The following is an 18101-nucleotide window of genomic DNA, read 5'->3' on the forward strand; positions in this document are numbered from 1 at the left end:
CAGCATGAAATATAAATAGGGAAAGAGACAGGAAGCATGACTGACAGGTGGAGCCAGATTGTAAAAAGTCTTATATGCCAATTCAAGGGAATTAGATAAAATTTTGAAGGCAAATGGGCAGAATAGGAAATAAAATGAAGAATTTTAAACATGAGTAGCATGATCAGGCTTCTTTTTAAAAATGAAAACTGTTAGCAGTATTAAGAGATAAGAGGGCAGGAGACAGGGATCTTCTAAGAAACTCTAGTAAAAGATCAAGGACTAAACCAAGTAGTATCTGAGGAAATGAAAAAGGGAAGCTGGATCTGGAAGGAATTACTGGGTTGACTAGCAGGCAATCTAGCACAGTGGTGACTCTGGAGTTAGATATTCATTAGTCCACTGTGTAAACCCTAGGAAGTAAGCTAAACAATCCATTTCCTTAACCATAAAATGAAGTGAACATTAATATCTTCCTCATAGGCTTCTTGGGAGGATTAACCAAAAAGCATTTAGCACGTTTGGTGCAAAATAACACTCAGTCACTATTCTACTATCAGGGAAATGAAGAGATTGAGCTACTCCTAAGTAGCTTTTGAATAAAGGCCTGCTTCTGCTTTTCAATCCTAACCACGCTTTGTTTAGATGAGTGGTTCTAAAAGTGCAGTCTCCGCACTAGCAGCAGCAACAGCCCCACCTGAGAACTTGTTAGAAATGCAAATTCTCAAATCCCACAAAGAAACTAGTCAGAAACTCTAGGGGTGGGGCCCAGCAGTGGGTAGCCTAACAGGCCCTCCCAGGTGATTCTGTTATATGCTGAAGGATGAGAATTACTGGTTTAAAGATTCTTATCTCCAGTCTAAGTTATTAAAACAGTCTCTTAGGGTGTCCCTTCTAACAACATTTTCCTGTTGAATTTATCTTCCAGATCTGTCATTGACTTCCCAAAACAACATGCCACTGCCACTCCCAGACAGATCAGTATATAAATACCACCTCTCAGTTTTATGAAATGTCGGGCAAGTCTCTTTATTTGGGTTAATTGGGTCTCAGTTGTTTCAGTTAATTGGGTCTCAGGTTATTTGAGTCTCAGTTCCCATATGGAAAAAGGGAACATTAAACATGATATAAACTAAAATGGTATCTATCACCTAGTTGATGCTTCATGATTTATGGCTGTTTTATTACTATTGCACCTATTATCTCATTTGGTCCTCACAACATAAAAATACAGCTATTATCAAAGCAGAATCACTGGATTAAAGATACCCAGGTTGATAAAACAGCCAAGATTAGAACACAAATTTCCTGACTCTGAACTCTGGTTCTTTTCATTAGACCTGGCTGTTTCTACAATATCAAGAACACTTTTCCAAAATAAAAAATTACATATCAGTATTGCCAATTTGATGAAAGATTTCCAAAAATGAAAAATCATATTTTTTAGAAATGGGTAGTTAAAGCTACATGGAAATTTTTAATGGCAGTTTTTAGTTAAAATTAAATCATAAAATAAATATATTTACCTGTAATCTGAATATTTATACTAAGTATAGAAAAAGTTGAAATTAAAAAGCAACTCCTTTATTTTTAAGCTTTTATTTTATCACTCTTATCAAACACACATCAGAAAGCATTATCAACAGTGCATCTTATGGTAAGTCAGTTTACAACAAAACTGAACAAGGCAATTGTGTTTACAGAAAAAGTCTTCAGCAAAAAAGTATGCAATACAGTCAACTGAAACGCATTGTTCACACTTTTTAGGAATATAGGAAAGTGGAAAATAAAAGTTCTTTGCTATACAGCAGGAAAGAGTTTAAAAGACTTGAATGGAAATCAGAAATTTAGGGATTTGAGAAAATAACTTTTTGGTACTGACACATCTACATATATAGTCCCACTTAGTTTTTGTTTTTTGTTTTTTCTTTAAAAAAAAAACAAAAGCTCACAAACAATGAGACATCACAAATAATACAGCAGAACCACAGTGCCAAGAAATGCCAAGACCAATATGCTACTGAAACAACTGGTAGAAATGTTACAGACAACTATTCACTATGTATTGTAATATTCTTGTAGTTCTGAGGTGAAGGTAAACCAACAGGAGACATTACTCCTTGTAACTGGCTTTGGTTTAGGTGATCTTTCACATTTTTTTCTAACCATACCTTCTTATAAAAAATGTAGCAATTACATGTTACTGAGGGAAAACAGTAGTAGGTTTTAATATTCACAACCAACTACTCCAGCTGACACAGGATGCCATCAACTGCTAAAATTTATTGATCATAATTAGATTTTCTAAGACTGATCAACAGATAGCAAAGAGATGGAGCCCTTTTGGGAAAAAATAAAATCCCTTCTACCCCAGTTTTGACACTGTTAAGAGGTTATAAAGGAATGTTAAATTATTTAAGATATTTCAAAAAAGAATTAAGAATGGAAGAGTAAATTCTGCTGGAAAAGATATGACAGCTTTACAGTCTGCAAAGTAAATAATCTATAGAGATGCAGCTTAACTTTTTTTATTATAATAAACATACTTATTTCCATAAGGTGCTGTAACTTTGCAGCTAGTGCACACTAATGCCACCCACTGTACCCAATGTGCAAAAGGAAATAATGGAGATGGTTAACCTCCAGTTTTCTGATCCTTGATTTGCATAAGTGGTGATGTACACCAAATACACAAAAGCTGGAGTATAAATACTTATTTTTAAAAATTAGGCCACACTGAATATAGATATTTAATCTGATTTCACAAACTCTTAAAATAATTTTCTGAGGAAACAATGATGAGGAATGTGTAGGAAAGGCAATGTTTCTACGCTAGCGGTACCAAACCTGGAACTTTAAGTATCATTTTTTAGCTCATTAACTATATAGAAGATTACTAAGACCAGTAAGGGAGCCATTTTCTTCCCCTCCTCTATTTTTATTACTTATCTCTCTCCTCTCTACTCTTAAAATTGGCAATCTTCTGACAACCCAAGCTACTAAAATAATATAGCTATATATAGTTCAAATAACTAAAGAACTTTTGAGTCCATATATGCAGGATTTTTGAATACCTCACTACATTTGCTCTTATACCCTCACTGTCATGGTATCATAGATATTATTAAGGGAAGATAACTTAGAAGGGGAAAGCAATTCCAACCTGGGATAAAAAAGTGATTACAAACAATTATCTTGTTGATAGTAAGGGCTTATGGTAACAAGTAGCTCTGATTTTTCACATAAAGATTCCCCCCCCCCAAAAAAAACAAAATACGAACAATTCCAGTTTTTTTCCCCCAGAATGTGACTTATTTCCATTATACAAAGCAGTATAAGAAAATAAGCTCTCTTCTGCACAAAAAAAGATTAATGGTTTATAAGACAAATAAGATAGAATGCTTCTCTTTGCCTTTAAATTAAAATACTATGAACCTAGGTAACAAAACATACAAAAAGAGTCACAAGATTTCTTCTGGTTATTGTGACAGCTACCCAATTTAATGGGAAATAACACTCAAGCAGTCATTTGATAAGTTTCCCATGAATTCCAGCATTTACAGTGCCACAAACACAACTGCCACAATTATGACAACTCTCTGAAAAGCAAAAATAAAGCAAATTTAAAACATTAATCCTCATAAGCAGTACAAGGCAGAACAAAAGTGCTGAGTGGTAGGAAAATGAATGAAAATTTCCTATCAGGAGAATAAAGTTTGTGTAAACTATCTTATATCCTGAAGATCACTTTAATGACCACCTATAAAATACAAAGTTTCCTAAATACTCTCTGATTTATAGATATTTATCTTACAGTCCACTGCTCCTATAAAATTACAGCAAAAATATTAAAATTATTTACCTTCTTCTTAAATATCCACGGCACTTGTCAAGTACATGCCACTGTGAATCTACTGGTCATTATATAATTTAAAAATAGTGAAAAACATCTGAGGGAGGTGGCTACAATAACAAACATGACATATCCTATAGTATCAGGCAGAGAAGCTATCCTAAAACAAAATGAAACAAAATCTTTACAATTCCAGGTACTCCAAAAACTAAAATATCCATGTTCTTCTGTGATTAAGAATGGGACTTATCTTAATATACCACAAGAGGCTCAGGCTCAGCTCCATATGACGGAGACAACATTTTTATATTCATCAAGAAAGCTAGTAATACTAACTTGAAAAACTACCATCTCAAAATAAAGGTGATTGACTGAGCACCTTAAGAAATGGGGATTCTTTTGAGCTAATTGTGACCAAGTACTTGTCTATATGTGATCATAATTGACAAGAAATGAAATTATATCAGAGAGCTACAGTAATAAAATTTGACAAAGGAACCTGATATTAAAAACAGAACTAGAGATCCAAGGAAGAATTAAATTCTGCCAGACAACTCTGGCTTTTCCATCATATATAATATTGGAATAAAATCAAACAAGAATAGATTTACACATACAAAAAAATAAGTTAAACCAAGGCTATTTCCAGGCAGATAGCGAATATATATATGAAAAATAAAACAAAGGTAAACCAAGAAAATTTTGGACTTTTATACTATCGTATGTGACTCAATCTAAAAGTTACTCCAGGAAAAAGGCAGAAGTGCTATTAATTATCATCATCTGGGAAGCTTTCACCCAAATGAGTTTTAATATTTTCCAGGAAACACAAGGCACTTGCTTAAATCTTTATCTACACATCCATCAGACTCAAAGTCATGATGTGATTCCATCTGTACCCGAATCTGAATAAAGTCATCTAGCATGTACCCTTGCATAAGTGTCTAGGTAAATATATGGTTACTGAGTGTCTCCCCTACTCCTTCACCCAGTAACTATGTTGTTACAATTACTATCATTTACAATGGTGCTAATTTTCATTAAATTAACTGTAAAAAAAAAAGTCATGCTGCCAAGTATACTGATAGTAGAAATTATGTGTAAGATAGGCCTAATAGTCAGAAAATAAGACCTAAAACAAAAAGATACCCAGATGTTAGTTATCTGCATGATGAATTAAATAAAACAAGCCATGAAACAGCATCTGGGCCGGGCACGGTGGCTCACGCCTGTAATCCCAGCACTTTGGAAGGCTGAGGCGGGCGGATCACGAGGTCAGAAGATCGAGACCATCCTGGCTAAACACAGTGAAACCCCATCTCTACTAAAAATACAAAAAATTAGCTGGGCGAGGTGGCGGGCACCTGTAGTCCCAGCTACTTGGGAGGCTGAGGCAGGAGAATGGCATGAACCCCGGGGGCGGAGCCTGCAGTGAGCCGAGATCGCACCACTGCACTCCAGTCTGGGTGACAGCGAGACTCCGTCTCAAAAAAAAAAAAAAAAGAAACAGCATCTGATAAGTGCTCTAACTCTGCCTTTTATTCCAGAAAAGTAACTGATGCCCTTACCAGAGTGAAGGTCCAGTGTAATAAGACAGAAAAAAGCCTTCTGCCCACGGTTTCTCTTCAGCTTTCTCTATATGGCAGCATTCCTTATAATAAACTTGCTCAATAGTTAAAATATAAGCAACATGAATCTAGAAGACAAGTTAAATAAGTATTCGGAAATTTTCTTTTAAAGAATAATTTAACATATCTCAGCATTCTTTAGCAGCTGGAGTACCAAAAAGAAGGCAATATTTCTCTCAATAAAAACAAAGAGAAGTTCGAGTAAAACCATACTTATGGTTTTTGTTCTAAAAGCAGCCAGTTTGGCTCAAGGCATAGCAGAAAGGGAATCCCTCTAAAGAGAGCTGCTATATTGGTGGCCACAAAAAAGGAAGACATCCAGTGGTAATAAATGCAGATCTCTTACTGCAAGAGGATAGTTTTAAAAATTCCTTTAAAAGGCAGTCAGTACTTTTAGTTAATGCTGTCTCTTACTGAGGCGTCCAACTCTACTTGTTTTTGTCCTGTAAATACAGCATTAGTTTTGACAGTAGCTAGCTAGCTACCTCCTCCAAATATATTTCAAAAGAATCAAATATTTCCTACAAAATAATCACTGTATGTGCCTTTTCTGGGTGTACAGTGTGCCACAGTAATACCCCAAAGAAGTAACTGGAAAGGTGAGAGGCAAGGAAGCACAGGTATTAATTTAGGGAATGAAACACTACCTGAGACAAAATTTGCCCAAAAGGGTAGGGGTTAAGTGACATGAACCCTCACCTCTTTACCCTTTCTCTCAAAAAGAAAATTTCTAGGTTTTTCAGTAACTTCAAGAAATCAAAATCCCTATGTATATATTTCATCCTAATCATGAAACCTGTATCTTTTGATAACATTTGGTTCAGGTTTAATAAAGATAATATCACAGGCGGGAGGTGTAATCTGCTAATGTGATCTTTGGTAGAACGGGCTAAGAGCTATAAAATAATTTAAATCACAGGAGGCATTTCTTTTTCAATTTTCAATTCTCTGGCTTTAATATAAAACATCTAGCCGTGTGTAGTAGCAAGCGCCTATAATCCCAGCTACTGGGGAGGCTGAGACAGGAGAATCGCTCAAACCTGGGAGGCAGAGGTTGCAGTGAGCCGAGATTGAGCCACTGCACTCCAGCCTGGGCAACAGAGCAAGACACCATCTCAAAAAAAAAAAAAAAAAAAAAAAACCATCTAATTAAATGCATGGTTAATTCAAGGCTCATCCATTATTCCCTCAGCTCCCTTAAAATCTAGTTACCACCTTCTGTAACAAAATTCTACAGTGTCAAGCACTAAATATATGTATGAATGTATCAGCAATAAGATGACAATCAAAGAATGCTGTGAAGATTGGCATCAAGATGTTAGCAGCATACTGCAGGACTAGGCTTAGAAGCCTAACTGCAGTTTATTTGTAAGGATTTTTCTTTTGGGGGCGGAGGGGAGAGAAAAGTAAACGTGCTAACTTAGGATACTTGCCCTTATAAAGAATTCCTTTGTATCCCATGTTCATCGTATTTAAGGACCTGATGTTTCTAATCACCACAAAATCTGCTACCCATATGAACATTTAGGAAAGTTTAGGTCTTCACAATACTGGTTCTGCCCACTTGAATTCTGACTTGAAAACAAACCAATTTATAATCAACTCCTTAAAGGGCCAAAATAAAAAATAATAGTTCTTCCTTCTAAGGGCATGTATTGGGGAACATGCCACAAGACCCTTTGGTAATTCATAAATCAGCCTCCTTATGCCAAATTTGGTTTCATAATAAACATTAAAGGAGAGTCCTGAATTTGACAATTATAAATAACTAAAATGTCAAACAGTAATTGTTTGAATGGGGTAAAGTATTTCATTCTGTAAAATGCAAATTCTAATTGGACTCTCAGCAACCTGCATGGCAAATATGAGGAGGCTTCCAGCAGGGAAAGATAGCTTTTTCCTTAGGAAAAAATAAATAAATAAAAAAATTAATAACCTGTATATAACTTGTCTTTTTTTTTTTTGGTATAATCAGTGCTTCATAAAGGCATCCTAATTTTTATATCTTTAAAGACAACCTACCATGAAATAAGAAGAATCCATGATTATAATTCTAAAAACCATCTAATCAACTTGTGTCCATGAACTCACGCATAGCAGCATCCTCTACTCAGGGACACATTAGGTTGCTATGAATCCTTTTAAGAATTCTTTAGTTTTTCTTCCTTTCTACTTCTACCTCATTATATCTACACCTTTCTTAACTACCTTGCAGTCAAAAGCCAAACTACCTGGGATGCTGTTCCTCTAGTTTGTCTTCAGCTAAGGATAGAGGCAGAGAATGAGGGAAGGGGAGGAAAAAGGGAGCAGGGATACAAGAAACAGAAAGGAAGAAAAAAGAATCCTTTTATTTTCCACCCTCTCTTCGCCCATTTTTTTCTTTTCTCTTCACTGTACATCTAATTCTTTTGACCCACTTCAACTTTCTATCATAGTAGGTAGAGCCACATCTTGAGAAACCTTTAAACTATAGATTTACTACAAAAAAGATGAGCTAATACAAAGTCTAAAGTAAACTAAAAGAGGGGTTGATTTACATCTGGCACAACTCAGTCTTTGTTCCAATCATTTCAGAAGTCTCAATTTAACTCCAGGCTAGACTCCAGTTTGTTCTGGGCCTCTCAGGAATTATGTTTTGTCATTTACATTGTATCAGACAGACTATCTCTCAAAAAATGTATATCCTAAATCTTACGGATGTGAAACAGGTAGGGAAGAAATGAGTATAGACTGTATTAGCTCACAGGATTCACACTACAAAGTACACTGACTCAAATTTTCTCTAATCGTTCATACTCGCACACTCACTCAAGCATACATACTAGACATAAAAATTGTGCAAGATCAAGCATCAGCTTTCTATTTTAAAAGGCTTAATTTAAAAAAACTTAGATAGGCTCACTGCAGTTCCTTTAAAGGAATATTCAGTACTACAGTACTGCTTTAAGAAAAAATTCACAACTCAGTGTTAAGAACACAGTAGGCAACTGCTGCTTGACAATTACTTAACATTACTGAGAGCATCCAGTGCCAGCTTATGGATATCAACAACAAGGAAGAACCACTGGACAACATAAAGAAATAATCTGTAAATGATGTCACCAAACCTAACAAATTTGTTAGTATTTACCAAGACATGATATTATTCATCCTTGCTTCACGATCCATGAAATAATTAAGATTTTTTTAGGCTACATACTGAAGAGCAACACCTGCTCTCCTGCACAAAAAAGGGTTGCCCACATGGATGCTCTAAAACCCCTCAATGTATAGCTGAGAGGTCTTGTCCTACTCAGTGCCAAACGTATGCAACGCAGTCACTGCTTGGGCAATGGCTGCACATTAGTAGGATTAAATAAATGTACAAAGTACCTTCTTAAAATGGTAAGGGGGTACTCCTGCATTCAGATGTGGAATAACCCAAGAAATGGAAGAGGAGAAAAAGGAAACAGTCCTTAGGTTACTGATTAAAGCAAGGTTTGATACAGATATCCCCTCTTGTAGGCACTCAGCGGGTAGAATGTAGCCACAACAAACTTCCCATCAAACATCCTTCCAGTCAGTAATTTCTGCGCAGCTTTGGAATCACCAGCATTTGCATACTCGACAAAGACCTGAAAGAAGATAGAGAAAAAAAGTCATTTCATTTCCACCAAGATTGTTTTAGACCAGTGCTTTACCACATTTAATGTACATACTTTGACTGGAGATCTTATTAAAATGCAGATTTTGCTTCCTTAGGTCTAAGACGTCGCTTGAGTTTCTGTTCTAAACAAACTTCCAGGTGATGCCAATGCTGCTGATCTATGAACTATAGGGCAGCAAGGTTTAGGATACTTCCTCACAACTCAGCTCAACTCTGAAAAATCTCTCAAAGACAAGTTGTGTGAATCATGTACAATCTTTTGCTAAGGTCATTACAGGAGTGATGAATAACACTAGATATCTGCCAAAGATATGGTTGAATAGCCCAGACAACAACTGCATTTCAATGGTACCTGGATGATAATCTGTATTTTTTTTTTTTTTTTTTTTTTTTTTTTTTTTGAGACGGAGTCTTTCTCTGTCCCCCAGGCTGGAGTGCGGTGGCGCGATCTCGGCTCACCGCAACCTCCACCTCCTGGATTCACGCCATTCTCCTGCCTCAGCCTCCCGAGTAGCTGGGACCACAGGCGCCCACCAACACGCCCGGCTAATTTTTTTGTATTTTTTAGTAGAGACGGGGTTTCACCGTGTTAGCCAGGATGGTCTCGATCTCCTGACCTCGTGATCCACCCGCCTCGGCCTCCCAAAGTGCTGGGATTACAGGCTTGAGCCACCGCGCCCGGCCGATAATCTGTATTTTTAGAAGTGAAAAAGGAAAAAATATTGGTCAAAAGCTGCTGGAAATTGCACCTAGTAGGAAGTACAATTTGGCTGGGTGCAGGGGCTCACTCCTGTAATCCGAGCACTTTGGGAGGCCGAGGCAGGTGGATCACAAGGTCAGGAATTCGAGATCAGCCTGACCAACATGGTGAAACCCTGTCTCTACTAAAAATACAAAAATTAGCTGGACAAGGTGGCGCACACCTGTAATCCCAGCTACTCAGGAGGCGAGGCAGGAGAATCGCTTGAACCCGGGAGGCGGAGGTTGCAGGGAGCCGAGATTGCGCCACTGCACTCCAGCCCGGGCAACAACAGAGCAAGACTCCATCTCAAAAACAAACAAACAAAATCTAACTGGGCATCGTAGCACGTGCCTGTAATCCCAGCTACTTGGGAGGCAGAGTTGGGAGGATCACTTGAGCTCAGCAAGTCAAGGCTGCAATGAGCTGAAATCACGACACTGTATGTGCTCCAGCCTGGGTGACAGAGCAAGACCCTGTCCCCTGCCCCACCCCACCCCAGAAAGGAATAATGAATCTATGCCTGATTCTTTTTTTTTACCTGATCCTTAATTATTCCAAACCTATAGACCAAAGTTCGATAAATGAGTAGACATGCATTTATAGAAGGAATATCACGTTTTCTATCATACTCCTTGCTTCAGATAGGCTATACTTTTCTATACTACACCATCCCACACTAAGAAAGGCATCTTATTCTTATAAATTATTATGAAATTAACAGGGCTGTATCATTTTAATTCTGATTATTTTTATAATTGCATTATCAGATGCATTCATTATTTTTCAGTGTTTTTTGTAACATTCCTTATACAATCATGTTTGCTTGAATTAAAAATTCAAATGAAGAATGGCTTTGACAACTAGGTAATGGACAATTTAAAAGCCTAAATAGATTAAATCTGTGATTCCAAGAGTTTATCAAAAGCTGCTTTCACTTTCCTTTAAATGTCAGTGAAAACTTCTCAAAATAGCAACTTTGCTCTCACTGATACTTTTTTCATATCATCTTAAACCTGGATACTTCTCTCTGGAAAAGACTTCTCCTGTCTCTCTATTCTGTATCTTCCACTTCATTTTGACCACTGGGGCTAATACTGAGTCAGATCATGTTAGTTATTCATTCAAAATCTTCCAATACCTTGCCCTAGTTCAGAGTAAAAGCCAATGTAATCTCAATACTCTACCAAGCTCACTCTACTTAATATGCCCCCTACCACTCCCTAATCTCTCTGATCTAATCTCCTACTATTCTTCTTTCTCACTCTGCTACAGCCACATTGGCCTTTTCAAATTTGCCAGGAATACCCAGTGCCTTGGATCTTGATGTTTCTTTTGCCTAAAATTCTCTTCCTCACTTCCCACAAATATTGATTCATATGACCTTCTCAGATGTCCTTCCCTACTTACCCATTTGAAAGTGCAACCCACCCTACCTACGCCAGCACTCCTTAAGCTTCTTCCTTAATCTGTTTTTCTCCCTAGCACTTATCACCACATTTTAAAAAATCTGATTTGACCACTTTTATGATGGGTACCTAGAACATAATAAATGCTCAATAAATATCAGTTAAATGAGTAAACAGCAAGGATACAATTATACGTATTAGTATTCAGTATGTGATACTAAATGTAAAACTATTATCACTAGTTTGGCAATAACTTTTCATTAGGACTAGAATAAAACTGTGTTCATATTTTTGTTTTCATATTTTTTCAGTTGTCAGGAATGTTCATAATACTAAGCTAGTAAGATAAAATAATAGCTGGGCGCAGTGGCTCACGCCTTTAATCCCAGCACTTAGGGAGGCTGAATTGGGTGGATCTCTTGAATTCAGGTGTTCAAGACCACCCTGGGCAACATAGCAAAACCTCGTCTCTACAAAAAATTAGCCAGGTGTGGTGGCACATGTGCTTGTAGTTCCAGCTACTCGGGAGGCTGAGGCAGAAGGATCACTTGGGCCTGGAAAGAGAGGTTGCAGAGAGCTGAGATCGTGCCACTGCACTCCAGCCTGGGAAACAGTGAGATCCTGTCTCAAAAAAAAAAAAAAAAAAAAAAAAAGATAAAATAGACCACAACCAGAGATGACTTCACCCCCTAGAGGACAGACATCTGGCAGTGTCTAGAGACATTTGTGTTGTCCAAAGTGGGTAGAAATCAGGAAAGCTGTTAAACGTTCTATAGTGTAGAGGACAGCTACGCCAACAAAAGAATTATCAGGCTCAGTGTCAGTAGTGTCAAGAATGTGAAACCCTAAGATAGAGCAAACCAAAATTCTATCTCTCAAAAAATAAAAATACTACAAATAAATATTTTCTTATATCTTTGTCATATAATTTAATTTGGAATTAGAGTTTCTAAAGAAAATGCGGTGGTAACAGTTTTAGCCCACATATTTTACAGACGAAGAAAATGAGGATCATCACAAAGCTAATCATATTGAGGCTAGAACTCAGGTTCAAGAATTCTCAGTCCAGCACACTTTCCTTCTTTAAACTATCCCTGATAGTTTCTATTACAATTAGAGCCTAACTTAATTGGCTTTCTAACTCTACCTAATTAGAACAAAATTAGACTAAAACATTTCTCCAGCTGAACCTGAAATAAAGCATGATTTAGCAGTTGGTGTTACTGTTACTGTTTTTTTTTTTTTTTTTTTTTTTTTGAGATGCAGTCTCGCTCTGTCACCCAGGCTGGAGTGCAATAAAGCAATCTCGGCTTGCTGCAGCTCAGCCTCCCAGGTTCAAGCAAATTTCCTGCCTCAGCCCCCTGAAGAGCTGGGACTATAGGCACCAGCCACTACGCCTGGCTAATTTTTGTATTTTTAGTAGAGAGGGGGTTTCACCATGTTGGCCAGGCTGTTCTCAAACTCCTGACCTCAGGTGATCCGCCCGCCTTGGCCTCCCAAAGTGCTAGGATTACATGCATGAGCCACCTCACCTGGCCTGGTGTTACTGTTTACAGTGGCTCAAGAGTAGTTTTTTTTTTTTTTTTTTTGAGATGGAGTCTCACACCGTTGCCCAGGCTGGAGTGCAGTGGCACAATCTCCGCTCACTACAACCTCCACCTCCCTGGTTCAAGCGATTCTCCTGCCTCAGCCCCCCCAAGTAGCTGGGATTAGAGGCATGCGCCACCATGCCCAGCTAATTTTTTGTATTTTTAGTAGAGAAACGGTTTCACCATGTTGGCCAGCCTGGTCTCGAACTCCTGATCTTGTGATCCGCCTGCCTCAGCCTCCCAAAGTGCTGGGATTATAGGCGTAAGCCACCGCGCCCGGCCAAAAGTAGTTTTTTTTTTTTTTTTTTGAGATGAAATCTCACTCATTTCTCCTGGCCCAGGCTGGAGTGCAGTGGCAGGATCTTAGCTCACTGCAACCTCTGCCTCCTGGGTTCAAGTGATTCTCCTGCCTCAGCCTCCCAAGGAGCTGGGATTACAGGCATGTGCCACTACGCCCGGCTAACTTTTGTATTTTCAGTAGAGACAGGGCTTCACCATCTCTCAACTCCTAACCTCAAGTAATCCGCCTACCTCAGCCTCCCAAAGTGCTGGGATTGTGAGCCACCACACCCGGCCAATAGTAAAAAAAAAAAAATTTTAAGTGCTAAAAAAATGCAAGCATATTATAGAACTTTTAGAAGAAGTAAAAAGTATAAGTCAGAATATAAAAATCATTAAAATGCAAAACTCATAATCCTTAGCAAAATTTTGTTGTACATCTTCCTATAGAACTAAAACATTTAACACAGAATTTTAATAACCTCTGAGTAATCTGCAATTATGAAAATATTCACTTACTTGTCCTCTGCCAGGATTTTCCTTTGGAACAAGTAGAGATACCACTGGTCCATATTTTTGACACTCCTCTTTTACATCTTCTACAACATCTGATTATTAAAACATATAACAGTAACTGCTCTGATATAATAAACAAGTATTCAACATTTTAAATTTTTTAATCATCAAAGAATTCACGAATACATAACTAGCTAATGAGGTCATTTTATGTCTTGAATAGTTGACATTCAAATGATTCAAAATTTTAAATAATAGTCTTCCACCTTCTACTCTCCTTGAAGGCAACACATAGTATCAGTTTTTCTTTTTTTTCTTTTTTTTTTTAAATAGAGTCTCGCTGTCGCCCAGGCTGGAGTGCAGTAGCGTTGACACTGCAACCTCTGCCTCTCAGGTTCAAGTGATTCTTCTCCCTCAGCCTCCAGAGCAGCTGGGACTACAGGCGCGCACCACCACGCCCAGCTAATTTTTGTATTTTTAGTAGAGATGGGGTTTCACCATATTGGCCAGGCTATTCTCGAACTCCTGGTCTCGTGATCCACCCACCTCAGCCTCCCAAAGTGCTGGGATTACAGGCGTGAGCCACCATGCCTGGCCAATTTCTTCTGTATTCTGCCATAATTATTATAAACTTATATACAAGCAAATATGAAATTATAAAAATACCTTGCTTTTTATATTAAATATGTCCTTTAAGATATTTCCAAATTATCACATAAAATTTTCTCATTTGTTTTAATGGTTAGGAAATATTTTATTCTATGAATGTTCAATATGTTATCTAATATGTCCAGTACTGATTAATTAGACAATTTCTGAACTTTTACCATTAAAAACAGTACTGCAATATATAACCCCCCTAAGCATATCTCATTTCATTTGTGTATTTCTTTCCTTTTTTTTTTTTTCTGAGACAGAGTCTTGCTCTGTTGCCCAGGCTGGAGTGTAGTGGCACAATCTCGGCTCACTGCAACCTCCACCTCCCGGGTTCAATTGATTCTCCTGCCTCAGCCTCTCAAGTAGCTTGGATTACAGGCGTGTGCCACCACGCCCAGCTAATCTTTGCATTTTTAGTAGAGACAGGGTTTCACCATGTTGGTCAGGCTGGTCTCAAACTCCTGACCTCAGGTGATCCACCTGCCTTGGCCTCCCAAAGTGTTGGGATTACAGGCGTGAGCCACTGCGCCCAGCCTCACTTGTGTATTTCTAAGTTGACATTCTAGAAATAGAAATGCTGGGTCAAAATTGACATAAATTTGTAATTTTTCCAATTTGCTTTCCATAAAAGTTTACCAATGTAAACTTTCTCTAGCAATGTACAAAAATGTCTGTTTCCTTATACCCTTACCCACAAGAGGATAATCAAATGTTTCATCACTGTCAATATGTTTGATGGGTAACAAAGATATTGCAGTTTGGCTCTAATTAGCATTTCAATAATAATAGAGAGTAAAAGCATATGTCTAAAATACTTGTCTACTTCCTTTTCCATAAACTGTAATAAGAGCTATAAATATTTTTTCTTTAAACTATCCTTTGTCTTTTAATCTTTCTTAGGGTGATTTTTGTCAGGGTTGATTTTGTTCAATGCTTATTATACTGCTTCTGAGTTTTTTGCCATATTCAAAAAAGGCCTTTCCAACTTCAGGCATATTAAAAAACAAAATTCTACAATGTCTTTTTATATTAAAAAATTATCTCCTTCCTACCTGCCCTACTTCCTTCCCTCATCCCTTTCTTTTCCCTCCTTCCCTATTTCATTCCCTTGTTTTAGTATTTTAATCTTTACTTCATTTGAAATTTAATTTGGTCTATAATGTAAGGTTTAACTTCCTTCCCTGCCTCTATCAAGATTACAAGACAGCTGTTCCAACACATACCATAATTTCTAGCTAAGAAACTTGTTATTTCATGATGACCTTGTTCATCAAAAGTAACAAAGGTATTTAATGGTACCATATTGTCTGCTGCACTTTAGTTCACTTCAGATTCTTAAACACTAAGAAACATTTAAAAAAAAATGTAAAGACTCAGTGTATTTAAAAGCGGAAAAAAAGTCACAGCAAGATAGAGGAGGAGAGTTATATGGTTGTCTAAAGGTTTATTCAAAAACAGGCCAAGCTTCAGTTTTAAAGAGAGAAAAATTATTAGGAGTAGACAGAATGATGTGATGAAGACAGCAGGTCTTTACAAAGATGAAGACTAAAAGGACCTAAGTAGTATTCTGAACTGATTCCAAGAAATTCAGAGCCACTGTACCTTCGTAACCTGAAACAATGCTGAGGGCAAGACTTTCTTCCAGATAGACAACCTGAAAACTCAAGACTCTTAAAATGGTCACAGACTCAAAGAAATTACAGTTCTCTCACTACACTGTTAGGGACATGAAATCATTTACAAGAGGTACTATCATATAATTAGCCTTATCTGTAACATTTTAATTTTCTACAAGGAGAATATTTAATATTAAGCAATTGATATTTTTAAATAGAAAAATAAGAGCTTTAGAGATATACAGACCTAAATATCAGGCTTTAAAAATATTTACTAGCTTTGTGAATAAACCTAAGTTTACTTCCATTATCTATAAACTGGAAAAATAACTACTACCTCTCAAGTAATATATATAAAGTACTAGGGACAAAGTAAGTGTTAAGAGAAGCCAGAAAACAAGAAACAAAGTAAAAGGAAAAGGAAACATAAAATAAAGATTTGTGTTTTAAATTTTTTTCTATTTTAAATATTAAGAGGACATAAAACTTATATAATTTATGGGCAGAAGATACAGAAATTAAAAATAGGTCAAGAGTCTAGAGGATATTTGACCATCATTTGTTAGCAAAATAATAGTTAAGACCTGAAATAAAATAAAGGGAAAAAATTAGAAAAGTCCAAAATTGCGTGCTGAAGGACATATACAGAAAATATTTGGTTACTATCCAGGAACATCATTAACTTCCTATCTACTTTTACTTATAACTTACATAACTTAGATACAGCCACACCAAAATTCTTTCTCTTCCAACTTATTTCAGTGAGTACAGGAGGTATTCCTCTTGTCCAAAATGAATCCCCAAGGTCTGCTTTTTCTTTTTTATTCCTTACCTCTTTAACTAGGACCACCATCTGCCAAGTGGTTCAATTCAGATACCTCGTGCAAAACCCCAACCTGCCTCACTTCTTGCTCTCATATCCACTTAGTCACTACATTTAGATAGATTGGCTCCTCGCAAATTATTTCTCCTTCCATCTTTCCTTTCTTCCTACAATAAATATTTGAGTGCCTACTGTGTGTCAGTGCTATTAATACAGCAATAAACAAAACAAACCAGCTTGTATTCTAGTGGTTAATAATAGGTAACATTTGTTGAGTGCTTACTATTTGCCAGGCATGGTTCTAGGAAATGTTCATACATTATTTAATTTTCACAGCAACTCTACAAGATAGGTACTATTTATTATCTCCGTTTTGTAGATGAGGAAACTATAGTTTCCTTCTTTTGCAGAAAACTGCAAAGAAGCTAGTAAGTGATAGAGGCATAACGTAAACTCAGCCTATACTCTTTTTTTTTTCCTGAGATGGTCTTACTCTGTTGCCCAGGCTGGAGTGCAGTGATGCAATCTCAGGTCACTGCAACCTCTGCCTCCTGGGTTCAAGCAATTATCCCACCTCGGCCTCCCGAGCAGCTGGGATTATAGGCGTGTGCCACCACGTCCAGCTAATTTTTGTTAAGTCTACACTCTTAACTGCTACACAAAATTGTCTCTCTAGTAGTAGTAACAATAGGTTGATGCAAATGCTTCACAGCTGTTGTCCTTGGTCTAAGTTTGGCCCTGTTTTAGTCCACTCCCTCTCTGTTTCCAAAATGTCCCTACTAAAATACAGGTTTGACTATGTCATTCTCCCATTTAAAATTATTTAATAAACTCCTTACTGCATTCAACAAAGAACAGATAGGTATTGAATACTTAACCATAAACGAGATATTATTCTATACCTGACGCAAAGTTCTTCACATATCTGTATTTTGGTGTTACTATCTCTGGGATAAAATCCAAATTCTTAAACATAGCAAACTAGTCTGTACTCTGGCTACCTCGTTAGCTTTAACTGATTGCTCCCCAACAAATATCTTAAGATACAGTCATACTAATTTGCTGTTTTCTGACACTTTCATATCTTTGTGTTTGTGCTATTTATTTCCTAACCCCTCAATTTTTAGTCAAGCAACTCCAAATTACTGAGCTCAGATATAACGTCTGTAGAGAAGCATTCACCAGTTACTAAGATTGGGTTAAGTACTTGTCCTTTCTGCCATTGTATAGTACCCTGTCTTCAGATTATCACAACTATAATTGTTTATGTAGCTGTCTCCCCTACTATACTAAAGACAGGAAGTAATTCCACAACAGCACGTAGTAAATACTCAGTTAATATGTCTTAAGTGAATGAATGTTAAAAG

General features: G+C 37.1%; 1 protein-coding gene across 1 annotated transcript in view; it reads right to left on the reverse strand.

Annotated features, from left to right (window-relative positions):
• Positions 1–1562: 1562 nt before the first annotated feature.
• Positions 1563–18101, reverse strand: part of UHMK1 (U2AF homology motif kinase 1) — a 33123-nt gene continuing 16584 nt past the window's right edge. The window contains exons 7-8 of the mRNA XM_032161138.2: positions 13642–13730; positions 1563–9074 (exon numbers count right to left, since the gene is read on the reverse strand). Of these exons, the coding sequence (XP_032017029.1) occupies positions 8928–9074; positions 13642–13730 (236 nt within the window). The 3' untranslated portion in view covers positions 1563–8927. The remainder of the gene's footprint in view (positions 9075–13641; positions 13731–18101) is intronic.

Source organism: Hylobates moloch, unplaced genomic scaffold (genome assembly GCF_009828535.3).
Source record: "Hylobates moloch isolate HMO894 unplaced genomic scaffold, HMol_V3 SCAFFOLD_8, whole genome shotgun sequence".
Taxonomy (NCBI): Eukaryota; Metazoa; Chordata; class Mammalia; order Primates; family Hylobatidae; genus Hylobates; species Hylobates moloch.